Source organism: Urocitellus parryii, chromosome 14, assembly GCF_045843805.1.
Source record: "Urocitellus parryii isolate mUroPar1 chromosome 14, mUroPar1.hap1, whole genome shotgun sequence".
NCBI lineage: Eukaryota > Metazoa > Chordata > Mammalia > Rodentia > Sciuridae > Urocitellus > Urocitellus parryii.
This window is the reverse complement of record NC_135544.1, coordinates 24,327,715-24,347,045: the sequence shown is the minus strand read 5'-3', so window position 1 is coordinate 24,347,045 and position 19,331 is coordinate 24,327,715. Positions and strand designations below refer to the sequence as shown.

The following is a 19,331-nucleotide window of genomic DNA, read 5'->3' as shown; positions in this document are numbered from 1 at the left end:
ACATTTTCCATCTATTTGCTTATATTTCTTCTTTACTCAATATATTTATAATATAAGAACTAAATTATGGGCTGGGATTCTGGTTCAGTGGTAGAGTGCTCATCTAGCACGGGCGGGACCTGGGTTCGATCCTCAGCACCACATAAAAATAAAGGCATTGTGTTGTGTCCATCTACACCTTAAAAATAAATATTTTTTTAAAAAGAACTAAATTATAACACCTAGCACTTGTGCAAATTGAATTGAGACCTTAACAGTATAGGATTTTAGAAGTGCTTTTTTGTTTGTTTGTGTTGTTTTGTTTTTTCTTTTTAAGAGGAAAGATTTATCTTAGGAAGTTTTGAAATGGTCTAACTAAAATTGTTTTTACAGATTGCCTATTCAGTTAGCAAGTATTTGCCATTTTCTGAAATCTTTAATTTTCTTTGTCTTTTAGTGGACAGAAGATTGTAGAAAATCAACTTATCCTCCTTCTGGACCAACGTGAGTAAACATATGACCTGTGTAGAGATTTTTTTTTTAATGTTTTGTCATGAAAATAACAATAGTGAATAGAAACTAAAGTCACCTCTTCCCATCCTGAGACAGTTTGGTTTCCTTAGATGTGTATCTTATGCGTATGACTAACATGTTAGACAAATAAGAAAACAATCCATGACTAAAATGTACACTTCTGACCTGCCAAAGTCATAGGAAAGGAAAGGATTTCCATTTTTCACCAGAGGTAGGGATCATCAAGCATTTTTCTCATCTGCGTCAAACGTAAGGCTTATATTCAAGCTGAACTATGATTCTCCATTATACTTGAGTATAAGCCTCTAAATTATACTGTAACAGATAAGCCTGGGAGCTCATATGAACCATTTAAGAAACTACCCTTGACTCGATAAAGCTGCCGAGGACAAAACAGAAAACAGAAGAGCCAATGCTGTGTTTTAGTGTGTCTGACATTATTTTTAGTTTGACATTATTTTTAGTCTTAATTTTGGTCTTTCCAAATGCTTAGGGGTGAAATGGGCCTATGAGAAAAACATAATAGCTCAGAGGTCTAGAGGGTACAGAATGTAGGGAACAAAAAAAGGGTATAGGGAATAGTCATCTTTCCTCTTCTTCCTTCTCACTGAAAGTAGACAGTTGGGGATTGGAGGGAAGCAGGGTATAATAACTAACCAGTAATATCAAGGTAGCATCTTCAGTTTTTGTAACATTCCAAATTATATTTGTTTATTGTTCTTTTTTAAATTATCTATTCTAAATAGCCTCTGTCCCAGTATCCTTGGGACACTGGAGGATCACCCTATATCCATTTGAATCCCATGGAGCATTTTCTTTCTACTACTCATTGAGTGCTTGGCATCCACTCTTATTTGTACATATGTGTTGTGTCATTTGAACTGGTTTCCAAGTCACCTGGGGAGCCTTGTGAGTTCAAGTAATATGATTGATATCATGATGACCTGGACATGGCAAATGTTCCATCTCAAAAATGATTAAATTATATTTATTGTTTGTCGGAAAATATATGATGGTGGTTACTACTAATTGAGTATAAGTTACCATTGATTGAGTGAAGCTGTAATAACAAAATCTTTTTTATATTACAGCATTATAATTATACACAGTATATGGGTTCATCTTGACAGTCGTATATTTAAGGAATTCGATTTCATTCCCCATCTCCCCTTTTTCTCTTTTCTGTTCCCCTCTTCTGTTCTACTGCTCTTTTTTTCACTCCTTTATTTATTTATTTTTTATTGGTACTTTCTATACATAAAGGTGAAATTCCCTTTGGTACATTTATATATGCATATAACACGATATTGTTCAATCATTCCACATTTCTTCCCCTTCCTTCCTCCCTTTGTTCCTCTCATTCTCCTCCTATTCCACTGATCTTCCCTATACGATATCTGATCTGCCCTCCCCACCCCACCCCACACATACACTGCCTTCTTTTCCTTATTTTTTTTACACATGAGAGAAAACATTTGACCCTTGATTTTGTGAGTCTGGCTTACTTTGCTAAGCATGATCTTCTCCACTTCCACCTGTTTATCAGCAAATGTCATTATTTTATTCTTCTAAATGGCTGAGTAAAACCCCATTGTGTGTGTGTGTGTGTGTGTGTGTGTGTGTGTGTGTGTGTGACATTTTCTTGATCTATTCATCTGGGTTTATTCCGTAATTTGGCTATTGTGAATTATGCTACTATTAACATTAAAGTGGCTATATGACTATAATATGCTGGTTTTTGTTCTTTTGGGTAAATACCAAGGAGTGTGGTGGTTTTATTCCTGTTGTTTTGAGGAGTCTCCACTCTACTTTCCAGAGTGGTTGTACTACTATGCAGTCCCAGCAACAATGTATCAGTGTTCCTTTTTCCCCACATTCTCTCCAGCATTTATTATTATTATTTGTGTTCTTGGCAGTTGCCATTCTGACTGGAGTGATATGAAATCTCAGTGTAGTTTCGATTTTTATTTCCCTGATTGCTTGAGGAAATCATCCCACTTACTGTTTCTGGGTTTTATTTCTTTGAGCTCTAAGGATCTAGTTGAGGAAATCAGTGCCTGTACTTATATTATGGAGCATTGACCCTATGTTTTCTTCTAGTAGTTGCAAGGTTTCTGGTTTAATTCCTAAGTCTTTGATTCATTTTGATTTGACTTGGGGACAGGTGAGAAGTAGGGATCTAATTTTCATTCTTCTACATATAGATATCCAGATTTCCCAGCCCCATTTGTTTTAAAGACTGTCTTTCCTCCACCATATATTTCTGACACCTTTGTCAAGTATCAGATGGCTGTAAGTATGTGGATTTATCTCTGTGTCTGCTGTTCCATTGGTCTTTGTATCTCTTTTGATGCCTATACCATTCTGTTTTTCCAAAAAACAGTGTAATTTGAGATCAGGTATTGTGATGCCTCTGCATCACTTTTCTTGGAATTCTGGGTGTCTTACTCTTCCAGATGGATTTAAGGGCTGTTTTTCCAGTTCTGTGAAGAACATCATTGGTATTTTGATGGAGATTACATTGAATCTGTATATTGCTTTTGGTAGTATGGTTATTTCTATCTTCTGAGGTCGTCTTCCATTTCTTTAGTGGTCTGTAGTTTTTACTGTAGAGAGCTTTCATCTCCTTGGTTAGTCATCCAAATTCTTTTGATTTACTTACCTTTATGTAACCAATTTGGATGTTATCCTTGAGCCAGTGCATATTCCAGCTTGCTCATTGATGGCCTGCACTCAGAAGATCATCCTTTCTGTCACCATTGGCACCATCCTGGCTTTGATTGACTTATTGATTGCTTTACTTGGCTTATCTCATGGCCCCAATTATTGAACATTGAATACTGAACAATGAATGAATACCTTCCACATTTAAGTCCTTTTTCCATTCCCTTTTTGTGTGTACTTCACATGTATTTGTGAATTTATTGTCCTGCAAACCATAAACCTTCCTTGATCAGGTACTTAACTGATTCCACATTGTCGTGTGTGTGTGTGTGTGTGTATACACATACTAAACACATACACATTTGTACACATACATAATATTTATGGATGTCTCTCTCCTTGTATTGTATTTCTTGCTGGATTTCTTCCTACCTCCCCAGCCTTGTTTTCAAAACCAAAATCCTCAGCTCTACTCTGATCCTTCTCTTTTCTGATCTAAGTATATCTTGAACTCTGGGGGAAATGTGAGGCATTCATATACCTTTAAATGATAAACTTCCTATTCCTGTGGGTTCATTCTTTTCAATCCATTGTATAGATTTTGATGGCATGCATGGGCAGCTATGAGGGAGGAAAGAGACACCTGCTCATCTAGCCTGACCAGTCATATCAATGCAGAGATCCAAGAATGACAGCCAGATCACCACTGTATCCATCTGAATCCCATTAAGCATTGTTTTTGTACTGCTCACTGGTGCTTAGCATCTGCTCCCTTATTTGTGTGTATGTGCTATGTCATTTGGACTAGTTTCCAAACCACTTGGGGATCCTTGTGGGTTCAGGCAATATGATTAAGGTTATGATGACTTCGACTAAGTCTCAAAAACAATTAAATGATGTTTATTGTTTGTGGTAACATAGGAGAATATACTACAGTGATTACTATTGATTGAGCACCAATGTTGCTATGTGTTCTTTGCATATTTCATGTAATCATCTTTACCCTCATAAGGTAGATACTCTTTTATTTTTATAGGAAATTGAGAAGCAAATGCTAAATACTGAGATAATTTAGAAAAATATTTAATGAGAAGTAAAATGTGGGATGATGTTAAACTTAAGTTATTAAAATAATTTTAGTTAATCAGATTTACAGTTCTCTCAAAAAAAGTGTGATTAGTAGAAATTTTATTATAAAGGTTTCTGGGATCTCACCATCCCCACAAAAATCCCCTCCTATGATGAGCTCCTTCCTCCTCATTTTCTTTCTGAAATTCTTGAACCTATTCAGAACTCTAGTCTGAGAAAGAATCGGGTTTATGGTAAATATGGGGACATGATTTGGGCTTTGTTGGATGTTATGAAGGGGAAAAGAGTTGATTGGGTTCATATGTGGAAAACACATATCCTATGGCACTGCCACCAACATGGGCCACCAATGTATCATTGCTACTAGGCATGAAATCCAAATGCATGCTTGGGGGAGAGGGGAGGTTGGTAATATCTGCCCATAATAGAGGTAAGAGATTATTGAACTGTGGGACAGAATTTTACATATGAAATTATGGCCAATTAGAAAGGAATTTATTTGTTATAATGAAAGCCTTTTTCAAGGATTTGAGTATTATAGTATTTCACGTAGATATCACCTCTTTAAGGAAATGGGGAACTTGAAAATGCTTTGAGAAGAACAAAATTTATTCATTGCTATTTTGTTTAAATGTATGTTTCCAAAATTGAATATGCTTTTCTTTCTTACCTAAGTCACAACATAAATGACTTCTAGTTAAGAGTTTCATAAAACTTTATACATATACCAGAACCCTACATATGCAGCATTATTTAGAGCATGAAGTATTCATGATGGTACAGGTATACATGGAAGCACAGTAAATGGCCTTTAGGAAATAACCCATCACCTGCTATAGATGTTAGTCCAGAAAACATTTTAATTTAAGAACCTGATAACATTGCAGCATACACCAGAATACACCCTACCTTTCTCTGGAATAGAGCTTAAGGCTATACCTAAAATCCATTGATTGAATGATGGGTATCTTTAGGTGTAGCCTTAAGCTGATAAATCACTGAATAGCACACCCTCAACAACTATTTCAGTTTGGTAAAAAGTGCCAGAAAATTATGTTTCTGTAACAGCAGAGGTAGGTATAGAATTCATCCACCAGAAATCCAGCCTAGCTCCATAAATAAGGGAGTGGACATTGCTATATCCTCATAATAGAAATTGCTGTATGTAATAAGTTTAGGAGTAGGATATTGGAGAATTGAATAGTGCTTGAACTTGCACTTGGTACAGAGGGATGCCAACTGAGGAAGGTCAGTTTGGCTGGAAGAATTGTGAAGTTTCTTGAAGCCAATTATGGGAAACTAATTTTTGTTGCAGCTCTGGAGCTTCAGAGATGACCTCACTGAACCATCATTCAAGGTTCAGTGATTTGGCAATAGTGTCAGATAATTGGAGATGAATGCAGGCCTAGACTAAATCTTTGCAGATATTTAGGAAGGAAAGGGATAGGTATTTTCTGTCAGAAATATTTAGGTTATAGCTTTTGAGCTCCAATTAATTATTTCACAAAGTTCTAAGTTACATTAAACTTCCAGAATGTATAATTCTACTTCGAGACTTCTGAGACTACTTAAAATTATGCAATAGAGGGCAGAAGCAATGGGTGGAAACTGCACTTTTTTTGAAAATTTTGAATTGAGTAGCTAACTTCTATACAGTTATTAAGAATATGTGTATAGTATATCCTTGTAAATGTAGTTATCTAACCTCTTCAGAAACCACTGTCAACATGTCAAGATGGTACACCTCTTTTTACAGCTATAGAGGACCGGTTCCGTGGTACACCATAAATCTTGACTTACCACCCTACAAAAGATGGCATGAATTAATGACTGAAAAGGCATCAACGGTATGTTATGATTCTTAAATCTTCCTGATTTTACTGAATTTAACTGTTTTTATAAAAGAACACTTAATGAAATCACCTACCAAATAGTTTCAAAGTTTGCTTTTGATACTTGCAGAGAAGATGCCATTCCTCTATAATTGCTTTTTTCCTTTGCATCATTTTTCTTCATAGTCTAAATAACTAAGAAGCAAATATCATTTTAAAAGATAAAATTGTGGGGGCTGGGGCTGTAGCTCAGTGGTAGAGTACTTGCATCGCATGTGTAAGGCACTGGGTTCCATCCTCAGCACCACATAAAAATAAATAAATAAATATATTGTGTCCATCTACAACTAAAAAGTATGTTTAAAAAAGACAAAATATGTTAGTATACTGAATGAAAATATTTTCAAGTAACACTTTAATTTTGCTCTACTTGAGTAAGTCAAAAGTTCTGCATTTGTTTTTGTTATACCAATATTAGTCTAAATTCAGCACTTCTTTATTTTTTAAATATTTTCTTTTTCAGTTAAAGATTTTAGTGAATTCTATGAAGAATGTAGTAAATGCATTTGTGCCAAGTGGAAAAATTGTACAGTTGGTGGATCAAAAGCTGGTAAGAAACATTTCCCATGATGAATCTTAAGCACACACATATATACCCAGAATCCAGAAAATGCTCAGGATTTATTTGAAGGTATAAATCAACCACATCTTCTCAGGAATTTGGGACATATTTGCATTTATTGTAGATTCTGTCAAAACTTAAGAGATTTTAAATTCTGGGCATTGGTAATATTAGAGTAACAAGACACAAAGCATGGCAATTGGGCAGTTAACTGCTCTTTGTTTATTAACAGTATGGACTATTTTACAGAGCAATGGGCAAATACATGGATTTCCTCTGGGATTGTGGAATTAATTTGTTGCCCTTATACTTAGGTTTGTAAGTTCACATTTCAAAGCTTGATTTGTGCCAGAGGTGTAGCTCAGAGGTTGGATGTCATGCTCAGTTTGTGTAAAGGCCTAGGTTTGATCCCCAGCAACAAAAAAAGAAAGAAAATTCAGTTTAGAAAAAGAAAATACTTTGCCTGAGTATATCAGGATACCTAGAGATTTCTTTTAGAAATGACCAAATGACCCCTTCAACCCAGCCCTGTCTCCTGTGGAGTCCCTCAGTAGCTGTGATCCTCGAAACTCAACTGGGTTGAGTGTTTCATGTGGTAATGCCATCACCAAACCACTTCATTTCCTCCTGGTCATGCAGGAAGACCCCATTTCTTAGCCTCTTTATCATTTAGATGGAACCAGTAGAAGAATATCTAGGGCCCTCTAGAACCTCCAAAGATATCCTCATTGCCTTCTTTAGTCTTTTTCTTTTCAGGGGCGGGGTACCAGGGATTGAACTCAAGGACCTGAGCTACATCTCCAGCCCTATTTTGTATTTTATTTAGAGACAGGGTCTCACTGAGTTGCTTAGTGCCTCGCTTTTGCTGAGCCTGGCTTTGAACTCTTGATCCTCCTGCCTCAGCCTCCCCAGCTGCTGGGATTACAGGCATGTGCCACCATGCCTGGATAACCTCCTTTAGTCTTTACTGAAGGGTATGGAGGGCTGGAGGAGGATTTCCATACCCTTGGTAGATTTGGGGCACTAGTAATAATTTTTTGTTTTGGCTACATCCCTGGCTTCTACCTGTAAAATGCTGGTAATGCTCCCTCAGCTATGACACCAAAAGTGTCAGGAGACTTACCAAATTTCTCCTGCGGGGCAGAACTGTCCTGGTTGGAAATCACTGTCCTAGAGGCTGGCTGATCTGGGCACCTCCTCCATGGGACACTTGCACCTGCCAGTCACCAATCCTGTTATCTTGTATTCTTAACTTTTGGTTCAGGCTCTCCTTTATGTTCATGCTTACTTACTATACTTCTCCAAAATGAAAGTTGCCAAAAGCAAAGGAAAAATGCCCACCCATACCCCATGTGCCCTAAGTTCCCCTCTACTCTGAATGTTGGGGGTGGGCAGCATTGCACAGTGTTCTGGTACCATGCTTTAGATCAGACATTGGGTTTTAAGTCTGTATCAGTCATGCACCTATGAAATTTCTGTTTCCTTATTAGAATGATATTTACTAATAATACACATTTTATATGGTAGTTGTAAGGATTAAATGACATACTCTATGCAAAGCATTGTGCTTGGATGCAATAAATGTTTAATCAATATTCTTGAAGTCACATTTGTGAAATTGGCCAGAACATTCCACTTATACGATGCTTTGAATTAATAGGGAAAAAAATAATATGCTTAGTTAAGACACATTACCTAGTTAGTTTAAAAAAATAATACTTTTGAATTTTAAGCATATTATCTTAGCAAAAGGCTGTGAACTTAAATTGTAATCTTGGTATTAGTAAGTAGTTGTAGTTGAGAATAAAAGTATGATGTGGGGCTGGGATGTGGCTCAAGTGGTAGCTTGCTTGCTTAGCATGCGTGAGGCACTGGGTTTGATTCTCAGCACCACATAAAAATAAAATAAAGATATTGTGTCCACCTAAAACTAAAAAAATAAATAAATACTTTTAAAAAAAAGTATGATTTGTATACCACTGATTTTGCTCGTATCTGTTGTTCACTAACATCAAGTTAATGTTTCTTAACTCAAGATTAACCATCAAAGCTTGGGTGTGGTGGCATAGGCCTATAATCCCAGAGGCTTGGGAGGCTGAGGCAGGAGTATCACCTGTTCAAAGCCAACCTCAGCAACTTAGCAAGACCCTGTCTCCAATATAATATTTTTAGAAAAAAGGCTGGGGATGTAGTTCAGTGGTTAAGTGCCCTGGGTTTAATCCCCGGTACCAATAAATAAATAAAGTAAATAAAAACATAAATTAAACAATTATAAATTATAATAAAAGTGTAATTTATATAATTTTCTGACTTTGTTAATAGCTCTCTTCCCATAATGTTTTTTAACAATGTTTTATTTGTTTTAATTAGTTATACCAAGTACAACAAACAGGAATTGCCCAGTTTTGTATTTCTCATTAATTTTCCAGCTATAGTTAATTTTATTTTGTAATGTCAGCTTTAAGAAACTTAACTGAACTTAAGTAACAATTATGTTACATAATAAAACTATCAAATAATTCCAACATTAAAAAAAAGATTATCCATCAACCATGACAAAGTGTTTTATAAATAAATAGAATAGTGCACGTCTGTTGTTGTGGGAATGTGGTGTGTGCCAATGGCTAGAGGGTGAATTTGAGCAGAGATAAAGAGTGCTTGTTGAAATGTTTTTGGATTGTGGGTCATGTTGGTTCATCCACGTGGAATTTTTTCAGTTCCTTTGCTCTGGAAAATGGGGAAAGGATCAGGCAGAAAAAAACAACCTGAGAATCATGGGTGTCTGTTTAGAGGCCCAACATTTTCTGTTACATAAAAGTTTTTAGAATACATGATGGGAAAATGCCTAGCTGTGGATGTAGCTGGGTGACAGAGTACTCCTGTGTTCAATCCCCAGTACAGATTGAAAGGAAAAATAAAAAAGCTTTAAGAAACTCATATCACTTCTTGTGGTAAGAGTATCTGGACAACAAAGTATATATCAAAGAACCAGATCTCAAAAATCTCAAAAGCATACTCTTAGGTAAAATGACTGTTAATGTATTTATTTTCAGCCTGGTCTCCTTGACAGTCTTTCTGGTCCTTTTGAAGAGGAAATGAAGGGGATTGCAGATGTTACTGAAATACCTTTAGGTAAATTTTACTTTGCAATGTATAAAACATTTAATAAATAATATATTTCTACTTAGGTATGATATACATATAGTAAAATTCACAGGTCTTAAGTATACATCTCAATGAAGTTTTAAAAAAGCATCCATGCAAAGTCACAAATCAGACCAAAAGACAGAAAATTACAGCACTCCAGAATGCTCCACCATGTGCCTTTGCAGAATATAACCTCCTCAGATGAGCATTCTTCTGACTTCACCATAGATTAGTTTTACCTTTTCTTGAACTTTTTAAAAATAGAACTGAACATTTGAACTGTTGTATGTGGTTTCATGCACAGGTAGTATGCTGCTATATGAGCAGAATATTGTGAATATTAATATTTTGAATACTACGAATAAAGTAAGTATGGACATTCTTGTGACTGTCTTTTAATAGACATATGTACTAATTTCTTTTGGATATATACCTACGAAGTAAACTGTTAGGTTAAAGAATAGCTGTATAATTTTAGATTCTGCAAAACAGTGTTGTAATGTGATTGTATCAACTGACAGCGTAATATGAAAATTTTATTTTTTCCGCTTGATACAAGTCCACTTGATACTTCTCCACTTGGTAGTGTCATTTATATTTGAGCTACTTCTTTGAAGGTCATGATAACCCATTTTAGTTTAAATGTGCATTTTCCCTGCTGACTGAGATTATTACTTTCAGTTTGTTGACCTTTTTCTTATGTCTTTGTTTCTTTATTTTCGGGAAAAGTAAAGTGTGTGTCAAGGTCTTTTCCCCATTTTTTTCCTTTTTTAAAAAATTTATTTATTTTAATTCCTTGTATATGACAGCAGAATGCATTTCAATTCATAGTACACATATGGAGTACAATTTTTCATGTCTCTGTACACAAAGTAGAGTCACATCATTTGTGTCTTCATACCTGTACTTGGGGAAATGATGTCCATCTCATTCCACTGTCTTTCCTACCCTCATGTCCCCTTCCTCTCTGTCCCCTTTGCCCTATCTAAAGTTCCTTCATTGCTTCCATGTTCCCCCATTCCTATTATGGATCAGCATCCTCATATCAAAGAAAACATTCAGCATTCGTTTTTTTGGGATTGGCCTACTTCACTTAGCATAATATTCTTCATCTCAATCTATTTATCTGCAAATGCCATGATTTTATTCTCTTTTAATGCTGAATAATATTCCATTGTGTATATATACCACAGCTTCTTTATCCATTCATCTACTGAAGGGCATCGAGGTTGGTTCCACAATTTAGCTACTGTGAATTGTGCTGCTATAAATATTGATGCGGCTGCATGACTATAGTATGCTGTTTTTAAGTCCTTTGGGTATAAGCCAAGGAGTGGGATAGGTTGGTCAAATGGTGGTTCCATTCCAAGTTGTTTTCCAAGGAATCTCCTTACTGCTTTCCATATTTGTAGCACTAGTTTGCAGACCCACCAGTAATGTATGAGGTGCCTTTCTCCCCACATCCTCATCAACACTTATTATTGTTTTTATTCCTAATAGCTGCCATTATGACTGAAGTGAGATGAAATCTTAGTTTTGATTTGCATTTCTCTAATTACTAGAGATGTTGAACATTTGTTCATATATTTGTTGATTGATTGTATATCCTTGCCTGAGAAGTGTCTGTTCAGTTCCTTGGCCCATTTATTGATTGGGTTATTTGGTTTTTTGTGTTAAGAGTTTTGTATTTTTTATATATCCTAGAGATTAGTGCTCTATCTAATGTGCAAATGGTAAAAATTAGGCTCTGTATTCACCACACTGATTGTTTCTTTTGCTGACAAAGAGCTTTTTAGTTTGAATCCATCCCATTTATTGATTCTTGATTTAATTTTTTGCACTACAAGAGTCTTATTAAGGAAGTTGGGGCTTAATCTGACATGAGGAGGATTTGGGCCTACTTTTTCCTTCTATTAGGTGTAGAGTCTCTGGTTTAATTCCAACGACCTTGATCCACTTTGAGTTGAGTGCATGGTGAAAGATAGGGGCTTAATTTCATTTTGTTGCATATGGGTTTCCAGTTTTCCCATTTGTTGAAGAAGCTATCCTCAATATATGTTTTTGGCACCTTTGTCTAATATGAGATAACTGTATTTATGTGGGCTTGTCTCTGTGTCCTCTATTCTGTACCATTGGTCTACAAGTCTATTTTGGTGGCAATACATGCTGTTTTTGTTACTATGCTCTGTAGTATAGTTTTAGTTTTGGTATAGTGATGCCATCTTCTTCAATCTTGGAATGGAAATAACAAATATTGGATTGGGGTGACAAACACATTACACTTAGTATCTTAGCATTGAGTAGAATAAAGAACATTAAATAGACAAAGTATATTGTACATCTTTGGTTTGAATGTTAAATGGCATACCATTTTGGAAAAATATTCAAAAATAAAATATTGTACAATGGACTTTCACGGTAGCTCTGAACTCATTAATAGTTCTTGGCTGTCCTTTCTCACTGTAGATATTTTAGTCACACTCTGAAAAATCTGAGCAAAATACATTTTCAGCATACAAACAAGAGCTAGATGAATCACATTATCATATTTGAGTTCCCCAAAGAAAATAAAAAATGATGCATGCCATATATTGTTTAAAATTTTGGACGTTATGATGTGACATAATTCCAGCATTCCTAGAACTTGAACTCATGAAATAGTTCCCTCTTTGAGGACTTGTTTTATTGTCATTCTAGAGAGTCCAGGTGGGGGAGGGCAGCAGCCCACCAGCCAGGTGTTCAGGTACACAAGGATTAATTAGCCGGCAGCATTGAAATGCACCAAAGTGTGCCACACATGCGTGCGCGCGCACACACACACAGATAAACACACACACACAGAGTGAAGATGGTAAAACTTTTCTTAAAATACATTTTTTGAGGCTGGGAGTATAGCTCAGTGGTAGAGTGCATGCTTATCATAAGTGAGTCCTTCAGTTATACTCCCAGAACCACAAAAAGCAAAACAAATTTTTCTTATGTTGTCATGGTTCTATGTATTAACAAAGTTTCTTCCTTTTTTTCCTCATAGGAGAAATTATTTCATTCAACATTTTTTATGAATTTTTTACCATTTGTACCTCAATAATAACTGAAGACAGAGAAGGTAAATATATGCTGAGAGAAGGTGGACAAAACAGAGTACCATGGAAATGAAAAATTAGAACTTTCTAAACCCAGGTTTGCTATATACATCCTGTGTATATTATATGCAGTGACTTTTCACAAGTGCACTGAAGACTAGCCTCCCTTTAAGACCACTGTAATGCCTATTAAAGATTAATTCAGGTGTGCAAAAAACTTGAAAAAAGTGTTTCAGAACTAGAAACATTCTTCCTTTCCTCACAGACTACTTATGTCCTCCTAGACATATGTTATCTTCACACACGTAATGACATGTAGTTTTCTGGAGGCACAGGTAGACGTTGTTTCCATCCAAGGGACCCTATGTATAGCAGCCTCACTTTCTCATACTTTTCCTGAATGTTCCCCAGGGTACAAGAAATAAGATGACTTGCCCTGATTCACCCTCATTTTTGACCTACATTCTGGATATAAATCTGCCTACACCTAAACCCTTCAGGTGTCCACTGTAGGTGTTAGTCCCCGAAGGGAAGCACTGGGTAAATCACATTAGTTGAGGTTAAGACATCTGTGTCCTGGTAATGGACCAAAGAATGACCATTGATCCTATTTTGTAAAGGTACTCTGATCTTACCTAGAACCCTGAGCTCTCAGATTTTATAGGAGTCCTTGCCAATGTGACAGTAACACTGGTTTGATCTTGTTAAGGCTGTCATGCTGTTTCTTAATTCTTATGGTTAGATAGAACAGTTGTGAATGTAATTTAACAAAATGAAGTGTTCAGCTGTGATTTATAATCAGTTGAACTTTGTTAACTGCTACTGTATGTCATTCTGCTTCCTTTTAAATAGGTCATCTACTCCATGGAAGAAACATGGACTTTGGAGTATTTCTTGGGTAAGCAAGGAATATCCTATGTATCATTTCTTAAGAGTAGATTGTATTACCTCTGATGAAAAGTTAAGTCCCAAATCACGCCAAAATGACCATAAGTGAAGATAACTGGATTCTTTAGTATCCAGACAAGATGGCACACTTATTCCATTTAGAGTTTGTATCTGAGAAGTTGCACATGGTGAGCTGAAACTTGGACCATACTTAGACCACAGATGCATGCCTCATTTATTGCTCAGGAGGAAGAGGTGCACTCTTCTGTATCTGTCCTCTTGACCTTTCTGAAAGGGTCAAGGTAATTTGATGCCTAACTTTGAATTTGGGATTCACTTTGTACAATCTGTAATATTGGGAGAGTTATTCAACTTGTGAATAAAACCACCTATACTGTAAAGTTCTGTTAGTATTGCTCATTAGTGATTAGGGAGATAAAGTGCATTGTGTAATGCCTGGCTCTCATCATATTCAACATTATTATCATCATTGTTCTTAAATGTCACCAAAATTTGTCTTTTGTAGGTGGAATGTGAATAATAATACCTGGGTAGTAACTGAGGAACTGAAACCTTTAACAGTGAATTTGGACTTCCAGAGAAACAATAAAACTGTCTTCAAGGCTACAAGCTTTGCTGGCTACGTGGGCATGTTAACAGGATTCAAACCTGTAAGGAATCTATTGTTACATAATTTTACAGGTAGCTTTTGTGTTCTGATTTTACGATCTGTGAAGGGTAGAGTCCAAGAAAACAAGCTCAACTTCATCCATTTGTACTTCTTGTCACTTTTATTGGTGTAAGATCAAGTGGCAGATAAGAAAATGGTTTCTGAGCGTGTCATAGATTAAAGAGCATGTGACCAGGTATCAGGGGCTGGGAGTCAAAATCTGTGATAGGGTCTGGGACTCTGCTAGGCATAAATTCTTTCTGTTCAAAAAGTGTAGCCAACAATGTCCCACCTAACTTATTTCACATTCTAGGTGTGAAATGCTTCGAACTTAAAAAAAAAAAAAAGAAAAGTAAAAGTCTTGCTAAGTTAAGGTGGAAATTATCATGATTTTGGTTTCTCTTAGGATTTCCCATTACTCAATCCAGGCACTTATATACCATTGTAATATATAGATAGGGTCTTAAAGAAGATGGTTGAAGTTTCTGACCATATCATTTTGTCTTTTTCTTAGGGGCTATTTAGTCTTACACTAAATGAACGTTTTAGTATGAATGGCGGTTATATTGGTAAGTCGAGTGTTCAGAGTGTAATGGGAATTTCTCAGCCATTTTAAGACAAATTATGGTCTGTGCCTTCTAGTTAAATACTCTTAACCCTCTTTCATGTCCTTTGACACTAGGTATGTTTGATCTCTTCCAGGTATCCTAGAATGGATTTTGGGAAAGAAAGATGCCATGTGGATAGGGTTTATCACTAGATCAGTTCTGGAAAATTCTACAAGGTAAAGTGATTGGTTGCTTTATTACTGAATATTTAGCTAATTTTAAGTTATTCATATTAAATACAAAAACATTTCCTAAAATCTAGCATAATATCCATTGAGAAACTATTGCAGAATTTCTTTGGTGAGCCTTTGACACTTGAATCATTCATGTTTTCTTTGTGTTGTGTTTTATTTGTAGCAAGGAATTGAGTTATTTAAAAGTATTAGGGATATGGACACTATGAAGGGCACCTATGAATTTTTTTTCTGGTACCAAAAAAAAATCACCCTCCTACAAAAGAAAAATTGTACAATAAATTCTTCATTTAAATAGTAATACATATTAACCTAGAAGTTATTGTCTCCTGTGGTGGAAAAATTTTATAATAGCAGAACTGCCTTATCTTCAGCCCATATTGCGACCTAATGACTTAGAGTAAATGAGCATTGATCCTATTTTTAATAGTTTATAGGGAATGAGTTAGTAGTCATTTTTGATACTTCACTCCAATTTTTAATAGTCCTAACTTTCAATGTTTCTTTTTATTCCCTATCTTGTATATTGTAATTATAACACTATTTCCCTGTCTTCTGATGCTGAATTAAAGGCAGAGATGGTAAGGCTGGAGGGTGATCTCTGGAGGCCATTTCATTTCTCCTGCAAATTAAAGGGACCTTTCAAACTTCCCAGTTCAGCATTTTACCATGTAGAGAGATCGTTCCTTCCCAGAACCACTGCTTACCATCCTGTTTTTAAAAACATGTTCCTTCTACATTTGTTAGTTCCCTAAGTTTTCACAGAACTCAAATATTTCCATTCAACTAAAGATGTTTCCTGATTTAAAAAAAAATGTTTCTATTTAGTTATGAAGAAGCCAAGAATATACTGACCAAGACCAAGTTATTGGCCCCAGCGTACTTTATCCTGGGAGGTAACCGGTCTGGGGAGGGTTGTGTGATTACACGAGAAAGAAAAGACTCTTTGGATGTATATGAGTAAGTACCTTTCTTAAAGCAAAATATGTAGAAACCAAAGCCTAGATTGACATATGTACAAGTTGAAGGCATGAAGCCTAAGAGGGAATCTCTCTTTTTGTGTCTAGACTTGATCCTAAGAATGGTAGATGGTATGTGGTACAGACGAATTATGACCGATGGAAAAGCCCCTTCTTCCTTGATGACCGCAGAACTCCTACGAAGATGTGTCTGAACCGCACCACACAGGAGGTATGTTTGCATTGCCATGGATAGAAACTGTCTCCATTAAGGATTATCTTAGTTGTGGCATTTTTCTTTGGTCTTGTATTATTCAGTATCTCTGGATGTTCCACACTCAATTTTTGTTTTGTTATTTTAACTTAAAAGAACAACATTTTGCTGTCCTTTCTCTGTCTTACCCTAATGCTGGATACCATTCTGTAAAGATAAATAAAAAACAGGGAAGAATTTTAAAAGGGGAGGAAGAAAGAGGGAAAAAAAGCAGTATATTATAACTGTTACTTCTGTTTCTAGCAGTGACCCCCAAGGTAAGTCCCTTGAGGGAGGCTGAGTGAAGAATCACTTAGTTTCTGTTGACCCCTTTGTGTGGATAGAATGCTGCTGATCAACAGCTGTGTTTAACTTGCTGAACAAAAACTGTTCTTATGTCCTAGAATCTCTCCTTTTCGACCTTATATGATGTCCTGTCAACAAAGCCTGTCCTCAACAAGGTATTTTAAAATATATACATATATAATTACTTCTAGGGAAAGAATATGGGCTTATACTTTATCTTACCTTTATCTTGGGTCACTTCAAGTCTAGAAGTTATGTTCGGCTTATGGCTGATTTTTAAAAGACATCATTTATATGGCTGTAAGCATGACTTTTGGAATATGCTAAAGAAGTTCATCATTGTGGCTTAGTATTCAAATTGGCCATGAGTATTGTTTCCAGCTTTATTTACCTGACATTTCAGTTAGGTCTAGCACATTTCAGTTAGGTGACTTTTTCCTGTCATAAGTCTTGTGGTAGACTCTACAACTAGCACCTAAAATTTAACAAAAGTTAAGTCTGAAGTCCATTTTCAGACTGAGCTGTGTGTCCTGGTGGAGTTTTGTTTCCCCTGAACTTTATCACATTACTTTCCCCCCACGCGTAAATGAAAAAAAAAATAACAAGTTTGCTAGCCATCCAGTTTGCTAGAATCATTCCTTTTGTGTTGTATACATGTCCATCCCACACGTTCTTTCTCGGGGAGGGAATGTAGCCCAGTGAGAGAGCACTTGCTAGAATGTGCAAGGCCCTGGGTCTGAACCCCCTAGTGCTGCCAAAAAAAAAAAAAAAAAAAAAAAGAAAAGAAAAGAAAAAACAAAAGTAACAAAAGTACATGATCCTTTTGTTCTTTCTCCTATTTCACTGGTCCTTTGCTCACCTCTTCCTAAAATAAACATGCCTCCATTACCTCTGCCCAAACAAATGGCTCTTATCCTTCAGCATTCCGCTTAAAACCTGGCTCCTGCAGGAAGCCTTCCTTGAGCTCCCTGACCCTGCTGTGCTTCTCATTTTGCCTGCATCAGATTCACGTGGGCTCACAGTGTGGCTTACCTGAGACACGTGGCCTGCTGTGTGGGCTTGGGTGTATGTTTGGTACTTTGAATATGTGCCTGTACTTTCCCCATTGTATTTGAAATGCTTTGAAGATAAGGATAGCCAAAGTTAAACTGTTTACTCTGCAGTATATTTCCAGGGTTTGTATGACTGCCACTTATACATTGAGGAAGGCCAAGTGAATCTGGAAAGCAGTGTACTGCTTAGGAATAAGATCTTGTAAAGAACCGGAGATTCTCCCAAGCCTACTAATTAATATTCATGACCTGGAATAATGGTTCTATTGATGTTGGTTGCTTGCTTTAATTATTTAATTAGGATATAATGTTAACATGCTATATTACTGTGTAATAACATAATTATATGTTAATTGCTTTATAAAGTTATTTAATATTAAACAAATTCCTTAGGGACAGAAATGCTAACACGTCAGAACATTTTTGAATTGAAAATATCCTTAATGTAAAATAACTTTTCTTTCAGCTGACAGTATTCACAACTTTGATTGACGTTACCAAAGGTCATTATGAAACTTACCTTCGGGATTGCCCAGACCCCTGTATAGGCTGGTGAGCACACATCTGGGCCACAGAATTTGCTTTCCAAGATATGAAGATGCAGTGTCCAAACAGCTGACCACTGCAGCCATGTTGTCTCCTTTCAAAGACTAAGATTGAAAGCAGGTTCTCTTTGAGTCATGAGCTTATCCTTCTCAGTATGTTTATGATTAACAGAATATTTTTGCCATAATCATTGATTCTTCTTGTTTTAGGGTAAATTCAAGTGAAGTAAAACAGCTAGAATTTGCCCAGTTTCATTTCACTTGGACATTTGGGGATGGGGATAAGCAATTAAACCATTGTAGGACCCAGCTCCATGGAATAAATCAAGATTCTCTGTGGGCATTTAATCCCAAATTCTTGTGTGAATATGAATAATGTAAAAGTAAACACTTCACATTATTCAGTTTTTCACTTTTATCTACATATTTGTATATTTTTCTGTGTAGCAGTATTTTCCTTCTGGTTCTAACAACTACTATTAAAATCAATTGCCTTTGCTGTTTGTGACAGCAATTTCACTACATTTGATTGGGAGGATGAGACAAACATTCAGTATTTCTTTTAATGAGCAATAAGTGACCTTTGACTCTGTAAATAGTACTTTTTGGGGTTCCTGAAGTAATCAGTTTGCAAGGCAGTCTTTTATATAAAAAGAAGTGTTCCCTTTTTCATAATCACACTACCTCCTAGTAACCCCAGGAAGTTGCTAACTTCAAAAACTGAGTCCCAGATTCTGTGAATTCATAAACATGTCAAAGACTTGAAAATAAGAAACAAATTCATTATTTTAAATTCTCATAAGTATCATTCATTTAATAAACAAGTTTTTTGTTTGTTCTTCTGATCAATGTGTTTTTTTAAGTTTTAGTAAAGTTATTAAAATATTTTCAAAAATTAATGTTTGT

General features: G+C 35.9%; 1 protein-coding gene across 1 annotated transcript in view; it reads left to right on the top strand.

Annotated features, from left to right (window-relative positions):
- Positions 1–19,331, top strand: part of Asah1 (N-acylsphingosine amidohydrolase 1) — a 38,210-nt gene extending 18,879 nt beyond the window's left edge. The window contains exons 2-14 of the mRNA XM_026389433.2: positions 437–483; positions 6,023–6,113; positions 6,622–6,708; positions 9,774–9,852; positions 12,899–12,973; positions 13,803–13,848; positions 14,365–14,509; positions 15,023–15,077; positions 15,211–15,292; positions 16,139–16,270; positions 16,378–16,501; positions 16,927–16,983; positions 18,347–19,331. Coding sequence (XP_026245218.2) covers positions 437–483; positions 6,023–6,113; positions 6,622–6,708; positions 9,774–9,852; positions 12,899–12,973; positions 13,803–13,848; positions 14,365–14,509; positions 15,023–15,077; positions 15,211–15,292; positions 16,139–16,270; positions 16,378–16,501; positions 16,927–16,983; positions 18,347–18,436 — 1,110 coding nt within the window. The 3' untranslated portion in view covers positions 18,437–19,331. The remainder of the gene's footprint in view (positions 1–436; positions 484–6,022; positions 6,114–6,621; positions 6,709–9,773; positions 9,853–12,898; positions 12,974–13,802; positions 13,849–14,364; positions 14,510–15,022; positions 15,078–15,210; positions 15,293–16,138; positions 16,271–16,377; positions 16,502–16,926; positions 16,984–18,346) is intronic.